Source organism: Gadus macrocephalus, chromosome 20 (assembly GCF_031168955.1).
Source record: "Gadus macrocephalus chromosome 20, ASM3116895v1".
Taxonomy (NCBI): domain Eukaryota; kingdom Metazoa; phylum Chordata; class Actinopteri; order Gadiformes; family Gadidae; genus Gadus; species Gadus macrocephalus.
The window spans coordinates 13,789,986-13,799,607 of NC_082401.1; the positions used below are offsets into that span (position 1 = coordinate 13,789,986).

General features: G+C 47.7%; 1 protein-coding gene across 7 annotated transcripts; it reads right to left on the reverse strand.

Annotated features, from left to right (window-relative positions):
• Nucleotides 1-880: 880 nt before the first annotated feature.
• LOC132448295 (potassium voltage-gated channel subfamily E member 2-like) lies at nucleotides 881-9,194 on the reverse strand. 7 transcript variants are annotated; one of them, XM_060039454.1, is made up of 5 exons: nucleotides 9,013-9,194; nucleotides 2,602-2,733; nucleotides 2,000-2,058; nucleotides 1,628-1,827; nucleotides 881-1,452 (listed from the first exon to the last, which is right to left on the reverse strand). In XM_060039454.1, exon 5 carries the CDS (start codon nucleotides 1,442-1,444, stop codon nucleotides 1,130-1,132), a length of 315 nt encoding a protein of 104 aa, XP_059895437.1. In that variant the 5' UTR covers nucleotides 1,445-1,452; nucleotides 1,628-1,827; nucleotides 2,000-2,058; nucleotides 2,602-2,733; nucleotides 9,013-9,194; the 3' UTR covers nucleotides 881-1,129. The 7 variants fall into 7 exon arrangements, 4 of the variants coding, with proteins under 4 accessions (XP_059895437.1, XP_059895438.1, XP_059895436.1 ...); XM_060039455.1 differs by lacking the exon at nucleotides 9,013-9,194 and adding an exon at nucleotides 5,188-6,085; XM_060039453.1 differs by lacking the exon at nucleotides 9,013-9,194 and adding an exon at nucleotides 4,771-5,144.
• Nucleotides 9,195-9,622: the final 428 nt, after the last annotated feature.

The window sequence follows — 9,622 nt, forward strand, 5'->3', positions numbered from 1 at the left end:
CTTGTTCAAAGTTGAAAGTTAAATGTGTTTGTGTTTAACCTGTATTCATATTTCCTTGCATGCTAGCGTGTTATAGGCTATATAAGGTGAGTTGATACGTTTGTTTGACTGGTGGATGGGTTAATTGGCGTGCATGTTTAAGGTGTGGGCTACTTCAAACACCTCAGTGGCCTCACCTGCTCCAGTGGTGTGTGTTCATGTGAGTGTTTGTCCTAAAAAAATTATAATCTTACACCGACTAAGATATGGAAAATAACGTTACATTTCATTATCCCAGAGAATGACAAACAGCAGAAACCACATCGTGTTTCACTTTGAACAATGTACGACTCGTATGGAGCACATGGAGCTAATCGTGGTCGCAGGTTCCCTTCCCGCTCTCCAGGTACGTTGCTTATCGGCCCCTCCGACAAAGGCAACCGGTTGATGCTCAAAACGGGTGTGTCTCCCCCAGCTACCCAGCCTGACTAGGGCCAGGTGGGGCTGGTTAAACCAGCCGTCACGCGCACACTCATACTGAAAACCATAACGCCGTTAGGGAAGAGAAACGTCCTTTAAAATTCAGCTGAAAACGTGATTGAAGTGCCAGAAACTATGAAAGCTTTTTATGATCTTATCTCTGAGTTGAAACGATGTGGATCATTTCCACTGATGCCCTCACCCTTACATCCTATCGGTGTAAAGTAATCAGATTGACTTTACACACAGAGCACAGCAGCTGCTCATTCTAGTAGGATTTCTCACGGAGGGTCTTTCTATCTCCTATCAGTCTAGCTGTCGCCTCGCCTCCATAAGGGGGATCTATCCAGGTAGCAAGAGGTGGACCCCGCTCCAACAACATAACTGCAGGTACTGCTGCAATAAAATAAAATGTATACACACCTTTTGTACTCCCCTTTATTGTGGCGTTTAACTTGGTGAAGTAAGTATTTTTACGTGTATGCTTTTTTGATTAATTAGGGACGTTTCCATTTTTCTTCCCGTCGATGATAACAAGGAAGATGATGATTATAACAAGGAAGATGAAGATGATGATGATGATGATGATGATGATGATGGTGAGGATGATGATGGTTACGATGCCAAAGGTGAGGACGAAGACAACACGACGGCGTCCCTCCGGGCGGCCTCAGCTGGCGGCGTCGTTGGTGTAGCCCTGCGTGGTCTTCTCCGTCCACTCCCCCTCGATGTACTTGTGGTACGGGTCGTTGGAGTGCTCCCGCCGCTTGGACTTCACCGTGCTCACCAGCATGGCCACCACGATGAAGGCGAACATGCCGATCATCACGGCCAGGTACCACTCCACGTTCACAAAGTTCTCCTCCAGCAGGGTCTTGTCCAGCGCGTCGGCCGCCGCCGAGGCGTTCCGCCGCCAGGCGTCCAGGTAGCGGCCGAGAGCCCGCGTCAGGGTGTCCTCCGGCGTCCCGTTGGACGGGGTGGGCATACTGCTCTCTGGGGGAGGAACAGGGAGACAGGTGGGTCCGTGTAAGCCTCACACGCCAGCACACGTCCGAAAGGAACCGCAACCCCTTGCTCCACAAGGAGTCTGAGGAAACGGGCCAGAGATTTGCAGTGGCCTCCCAATAAAAATTACTTTTAGGTTTCTCTTGTATCACGTTTTGCTCACCTCTGCCTCTGTGTCTCTCTGGAGGTAGGTTGGATGTGGAGGAAGGCCAGATGTGGAGGGAGGGTGGATGTGGATAGAGGAAGGGTGGACGAGGAGGTTCCTTGTGATCGGTGAGGCCCAGGAGAGCAGGAGATCCGTGGTAAAGCTTCTGGTCGGAGCTTCAGAGTTTGCTGCACTGCTGACTTCACAGAAACACACGGCTAAGCAGCCGTATCGCATTCTAATGTTATCTTTTCTGGGTAAACAAGGAATATGTTTTGTGTGTGTGTGTGTGTGTGTGTGTGTGTGTGTGTGTGTGTGTGTGTGTGTGTGTGTGTGTGTGTGTGTGTGTGTGTGTGTGTGTGTGTGTGTGTGTGTGTGTATGTGTTTGACCTTGAGTCTTGAGGGTAGATGAGAAGGAGGTGGGAGTGGTGAGGACAGGTCACTTTAACCTTGACACACACAAAATACAAATACACTTGGGAATCATATTGGATGATCAATTAAATGGAGGTGAAAAGACTTGAGTCCCTGCAAATAACAGGGGAAATTAACTGGTAGTTTGACCCTTAAACCTGTAGATAGCAGCACCTTGCAGCCATGGTAGTTTGACCCTTAAACCTGTAGATGGCAGCACCGTGCAGCCATGGTAGTATGACCCTCTGCCCCTAGATGGCAGTACCGTGCAGCCATGGTAATTTGACCCTCATGCCTCTAGGTGGCAGCACCGTGCAGCCATTGTAGTTTGACCCTCATGCCTGTAGATGGCAGCACCGTGCACCGAGCTAGTTTTTCCCCTTAAACCTCTAGGTGGCAGCATCTAGAAGCTTTGGTGATGAAGTAAAAAAAAACTATAAACTAATACTTTTTTTTTATAAACTAATATTATTTTATTTATTCCAATTTCACTTACTTCATTTTTCTTTCTATGGCATTATTTGATTGGAGCTGCTGCCTTGCATTAATTCCCCCTCCTGGAAGAATAAAGTACAAACCTTACTACCTATCAAAGCCTCCTGTGTTATTTTGATGAGCTCACATCCAGTGCTGATGTTCAGGAAGTGAAGCCAAAGGCAACATTGTTTGTAGTGGTGTCTGTTCTTTCTCCTTTTAGTTCCCCAGATCTTCTGTGAAACAAGAAGAACAAGAGAATCCAGCGGATTGTCTTACAAGTGTTTTGTTCCAATATTTGAAGTATATAAACACACACACACACACACGTGAGAAATGAGCAAGTTTCCTTCATTGCTCAAGACAGCAGAACTTGTCTTGTCCTTGTCCTAACCTAACCCTTGTCCTGGAGGTGTAATCCGGACATTTCAATCACAGTCTCTTCTCAATTTCCTTCTCTGTCAGATGTCCTCATATATATATATATATATGTTTATCTTGTAATGCCATTCATATATATATATATATATATATAAAGATTCTACGGGCTTATTCAGGTATACATAAGGACAAGTGTTGAGAATGTAAAATGAATCAATGGAAATAGTGAATGACTTTTGGTGATTGTAAATGTTCAGACCTCATGGCCGCTGAGATATGGACGTGGACGGACGGACATGGACACACTGACGTGTCTGGGGGCCTGAGACCTCTTGGGCAGGCCCGTAGCCATGAGGTCACCGAGGTCCGGACCTCTGTCATTTCAGTAACGATAAAAACAATTCAAACCTGAAAACGACTGTACACAAAATCAGACAATGAGAACGTTAATCTGAGATTAGTGAATGCCTCATTCAGGTAAAACGTGTTACTTTGTGTCCGCCGTGTGGGCGTTTAGTGGTGCGTGCACACGCCCCAACAAAACTAAGCCCCGTCCACACGAAGCCGATTTCATGGCGAAACCGCAAAGGTCTTGTACGGTTCGGCCTTCCGTCCACACGAAGCCGGTGAATCCGCTGACCAAAACCGTATATTTCTGAAACCACCCTCGGAGGTGGTTTCAAATCTACCCGGTTTCGTTTTGGATTCGTGTGGACGCCTGAAACCGAAAACCATGACGTCATCGCCCCACCCCTCGACCCTCTAGCCAATGACTGTTAAGCCCGCGGAGTCACAGAACTCACAACAAAAAAGATGATGGCGGACTACAGGCTTGTAATCGTTCTGCAGCAGATCATGTCCCTTGTTGGGTTGCTAAGCCATTATTTATTGAGACTGTTGACTGACTGTTTGTTTGTGTTGTTAGTGGTTCGGGGGGCAGCCTTTATGCGCATGCTCGCCTCTTCTTATTTAATTTTCTTCTGGATTTCTGTAGCAGAAGCAGCGACCCTTATGGGCCTGGCATGTGTACTACAGCGTTTCTACAGATCTACCTGGTTTCGCTTGACTCCGTCTTTACGGAGACACTCCGAAACCGGATAGATCGAAACCGGAACGGTTTCGGCTTCGTGTGGACGGGGCCTAAACCCCCCGCAACTGAAGCCGCAACGCCCCCCCCCCCCCCCGCGGCTTCAGTTGCGGGGGCCGGGGGGGGTCCGGGTCTTTGGGGGTCCTGGGGGTTCTGCAGAGAGCCGTCGTCTGCCTCATGGAGGTCTCAGGAGAAGTCTTACGATAGATACCTTCCCAGACACATCATTCGTTTGGTTATTTTGAAAGACATTAGGAGACTAGAATAGCGTGCCGCTTTGAGGCTGTCTGCGGGCGGGGACCCGCACTCACACCCATCCCGAGTCCCTCAGGCGGGCTGTGGTCTGTGGGATCCTACCAGTACCTTTCCACACATGCAAATGTAACTGAAACGCTCCACTCCAATCCTCATCCACTCTCTCTCAGGTATAACTAGAGACCTTCACTCTGTAATCGACACCGTGCGCGGTCATCATGAACAGAGAACACTGGCTCTGGTGTCTGCTTACGATGCCTCTTCCTGCTTACTGGCCTTGAATATGCAATCTCACTTCTGTACACTCACACACACGCACACTCTCACACACACACACACACACACACACACACACACACACACACACACACACACACACACTGAAGGGTAAGCGTTAACAAAACACACAAAGTGGAGTCTGGCATACCAGCAGTTAAACGCTGTTGTTGTCGTTGTTGTTGTTGTTGTTGTTGTTGTTGTTGTTGTTGTTGTTGTTGTTGTTGTTGTTGTTGTTGTTGTTGTTGTTGTTGTTGTTGTTGTTTACACTCACTCCGTAATGCGTGGAATGTCATGTTATCTTGTTTTCTCTTCCCGGATCGTTGAGTCACCGCCGCGTGGGAGACGGTAAGCCCTCGCTAAGTGACCAGCATGCCTGGCTGAGACCCCGGTGAATTGGAACAGATCCCCCACCCCCCCCCCCCACCCCCCGTGGCCCGTTCAGACCACTGTTTTGACTGCTCGTGATCAATATCCCTTCGCCATTGAGCACCACGACAACAAGGATTATCGCAGAATCCCATGCACGCCGCCCGGGGTTAGCCAGACCTGCGTGGGGACTGGGGAGATTAGGAGGAATGCGTGTCCTATGCTGTGTGCACCATGCGTGCTCTCTGACGCCTGTCTGCTGTACATCTGAGCGCTCACAACACATTCCTCACATCACATGTTATCGGTGTGTCTCGTTTACCTCGTCTCATCTCTGAACTGCTAGTACCCGGCCGGGGTCTCCCCCAGGTGGGTTAGATCGCTGTTTCGTAGTGCGGTGTTGCGATGATAGTAGCCTATTATATTCTTAATGATGAGTGACAACAATTGAACGTTGGTGTTCGCTGATTGAGGATAATTACTCATCAAGCACAATTATGGAGCGACATTTTTCCCACCCGTCTGTCTGACATGATAGTTAAATATGTGTATCATGCAGAGTCATCTGAAAGCAGTACCCTTTGTTGGGATGCTGAAACACACCACATATCCTAACCCTACAAAAAAATATAAATATCATCATTCATAATTATAATTTAGAAGGAGAAGAAGTAGGAGGGGTGTTTCGTTGCGCAGTTTAGGGTGGAAAGTTTTTTTCTGGCAGGAACGTTGGGTGAAATCGGTCGTTACCTAACTCGGACAGAATTTCCTCGAGTCTCAGCACAGACTCATCACATTCTGAGCAGGAATTGGATCCCTGCCACTCCAAGAGCAGTTTCCCCCACCTTTTCTGAGTATTATTATAACGGCTGCTTTATTGTCCTATTGAGAGGCCGTTTACCGTATACTTATAACGCATCCAGAAAATGTGACTCATGCACTCTCTTTAATCGAACTGGTTTTCAGTCTGAGCGCGCCATAAACTCACCTGTCGCTGCTTGTCCGTGCCCAGGGCACGGTACGGACTGGACGATGCTTCTGTCATGGCTCGAGGATAAGGTGGACAGTTATGAAAGCAAATTATTGAACAGCCATTTAGTAATTAATTTAAAGTGTTATTGTTGTAAATTAAAAGGTCATGTATAGAAAATATGAGTGTATTTTTAATTGTTATCCAGCGAAATGAGTAATTTAGCAGGGGGGTTAAAAACTCCGCAAGACCCTGTATTCATATAGCTCCCCCCCCCTCCGATATGTATTAGTCCAAAGTCACCAGGTCCGAGTCTAGTACACTCTAGTGGATAGTGTGCAGAGGGGATGTCAACTGAAAAATCAATATTACTTCCTCTGTGGTATCGTTTGGTGCGATGTATGACTCGGAGAGTGGTAAATGTTCAACACGTGGTTTATTCAGAGACACAACACAAGGTAGACGAGCAGGCACTCTGGATGTGGTCCATGAAGCATCGAACACAGGTAAGAATTACATTTATATTGGAAGTGGGCGGAATGGTAAATCAGCGACGCTTACAGGTTTTAATTTACCCAGGTTACCCTTCAGTCTGTCTTGGCCTGCAGAGGGGAATGGCATAGAGGCCATGTTTGTAGTGTCTGACTTATCTCAACCCCATTAAACTTTATATATAGTGTTGACCACTCTGTGTGTAGAAGAAGCATTCATAACCGGTGTTAGCACTACAATTGTGTGGTCCACGAGGAGCTTTGAAACATGTGGTCTAAATAAAGCATCGGCTCAAATGATTGACATCACAACACAAAGACCACGGCGACCCGACTTCCGACCAAACCACCAGCAACCGAACCAGAAGACACCAAAGGGAGCAGGGACCTCTCTACTCCAACAGGTTCTCCAATTGATGGCGGCTGGAAGACCGACCTTCACCGGTGGCACCGTAGACCACTGAGCTCCTACAGCTCCCTGCATCAGAGGGGCACGTTCCCATGAAGAGCAGCTGGGAGACGGGGTCTGGGGAGACGCCCTGACGTGCCAGTCAGTGATGGGAGCAGCCTGGGCTCTCAACCGTAATTGCATTCATTCACTGTCGTCAGTCACTTTGAACAAAAGAACGAGATGAGGTGAAAGGTATCTTTACCTCAGGCCCTTGGCCGGTTCTCTACAGATCAGACCTGTTTCACAGAGCTGTCGTTTTCACAGAGCTTTCACCACGAATGGTTCCATCTCTACACATCCGACCAGTTTCACACGGCTGTCTGTTATCACGGCTGGCACCATCCTCCAGATCAGACCTGTTTTACAGAGCTGTGGTCGCGGCTGGCTACATCTTACAGATCAGACCTGTTTCACAGAGCTGTCGTTTCCACAAAGCTGTCACTTCAGAGCTTCCATCTCCCACAGAATACAGGTGTAGCTCTCAACATCAATCAAGGGTCTGCTAGCTTTATGTTCCAGGCCGTGACTAGCAGACTAATGTAGATAACGTTGACCCTTTGACCTTTTGACCGGGCTCTCCTAACGGGGAAATCACAGGTGTGGACCCCTACAAGAACAATGTGCAGGTAGGCAGGTGTTTCACTCATCTGTGTCAGAGAGGCAGCCATGCTCAGTGTGTGTTATCATCACTAGTTCAGTCTGCGACTGTTTGACAGGGGCACAATAAGAGCAGCAGGGATGAGTGATTTGACCGACAACCTTGTCCTTAAAACACCTTACATTAGTCGTTTTAAAGACACACCTTAGATTAGTCGACATTAAACACACCCTACATTTTCACAATTAGCTTGAGGTTGCTGCAAAGGCATAGCTCATGAGAACGGGGCCTGCCCGTAATTCCGACGCCTCATTGTTCCGACGTCTCAATGGTCATGAACTATTATTTCCCATTAGATCAGCATGCCACTATGCCGACGGTTCAATGTTACGAAAACGGAACCCATTGGTCCGAAGGGCTGTTTGTCCGACTTTTCAAAAAGGAGGCGCATTAGGCCGACGGTTCAATATGCCGAATAAGCCTACATATAAAGAGTTTTATACCTCGCTCTCTCTCTCTCTCTCTTTTGTCACTTTGCTCTCCAATATTCATCGTGAACGTGATATGTAGGCCTAGGTTGTATTTTGGTGCTTAGTGTGAGAGAGAAATAGAGAGAGAGAGAGAGAGAGAGAGAGAGAGAGAGAGAGAGAGAGAGAGTGGTATAAAACTCTTTATATGTAGGCCTATTCGGCATATTGAACCGTCGGCCTAATGCGCCTCTTGTTTGACTTATCGGACAAACGGCCCTTCGGACCAATGGGTTCCGTTTTCGTAACATTGAACCGTCGGCATAGTGGCATGTCGATCTAATGGGAAATATTTCGGACCATTGAGACGTCGGAACAATGAGGCGTCGGAATTACGGCATGGCACCATGAGAACAACCTGTTAGGTGGTTGAAGAGGACTGCATCGTACATCGTGTCCCCTGCAAATTTAGCAAGCACACACACACATACACACACACACACACACACACACACACACACACACACACACACACATACAGAAACACACACACAGACAGACCAACAGACACAGTCACAAACACACATACAGACAAACACGCACACAGACAGACAGACAGACACACACACACGCACACACTCAGGCACATACATAGACACACACACACACACACACACACACACACACACACACACACACACACACACACACATAAGCACAAGCATGCAAACATTAACACACACACACACACACAAACATATAGAATCGTAGACACACGCCAAGTGTCGTGAGACAAGTGAACGCATCACAACAGTGTCCCTGTCTGACCCAGCTGGGATGTGATTGGTACTTGGTGTTGCTGCCTCTCTGTTGCCAGATCCAGACCTTGAGCAGGCCCCGCCCCACCCTCGCAGGGGCATCGCCATGACAACCGGCCCCAACCTAAGAGCTAAGCCCTGAGCGAGCATCATCTTATCATTCAGCGCCGCTGCATCTGGCTGATATTATGGGATGGCTGGGCATCCGTTCAGCAAGGCGAGGCATGCCATTGTTATATCAGCCGGCCCACACCCTTCCTCTCAATATTAACGCATTCCTACAATGTCAGATGTCCAGGATTACAGTGCAAGGACTTAGCATTATTGAAATAAAAATTTTGCAATTATTTACCGTATTAAACGAGGACGCAATGATTATCAGGAAGTATTAGTGCAGTATCCCCGTGCCGATGCTCTGAGGCCAGTGAGACATTTGTTTCAGCGTATTGTTCTGTTTTTTTTTCGCCGTCTAACAGTGACAATGAACAAAGACGCGCCTGGATGCCAGTACTTTTCCAGAGGACAATATCATGAGTCTCCCGTTGGGGGCGAGGGTGGGCTGGGCTTGGCTGGGTGCACGATTCTCAAGGTAAACATTGTGTTTGCGCGTGTGGGTTTGGACTTCTTTCTCAATCTATTTATAGATTAATGTAAAATGTGCATTAAAAATATTTTTTTCATTCTGTTATCAATGACATGGTATATTTTCGGGGACGACTGAACTCGGGTAACCTATGACCACGAGCACTGCGGGGTCAGCGATCCGTGGTGATGTTTTCCGCTATTTAACAGCTCCCGTGGTTGTCTATTAGCTTTGGCTAAATAACTAGCACATAACCTTCCATTTAAAAGAAGGGCCACGCCATCCGTTGTTTTTTAATGTGCTGAGCCTGCCAACACCACTGTGCGCAGCGTGCATGGCATCCGTGAATCTGGGGTGGCAATCCCAGGTGGATGGGGAT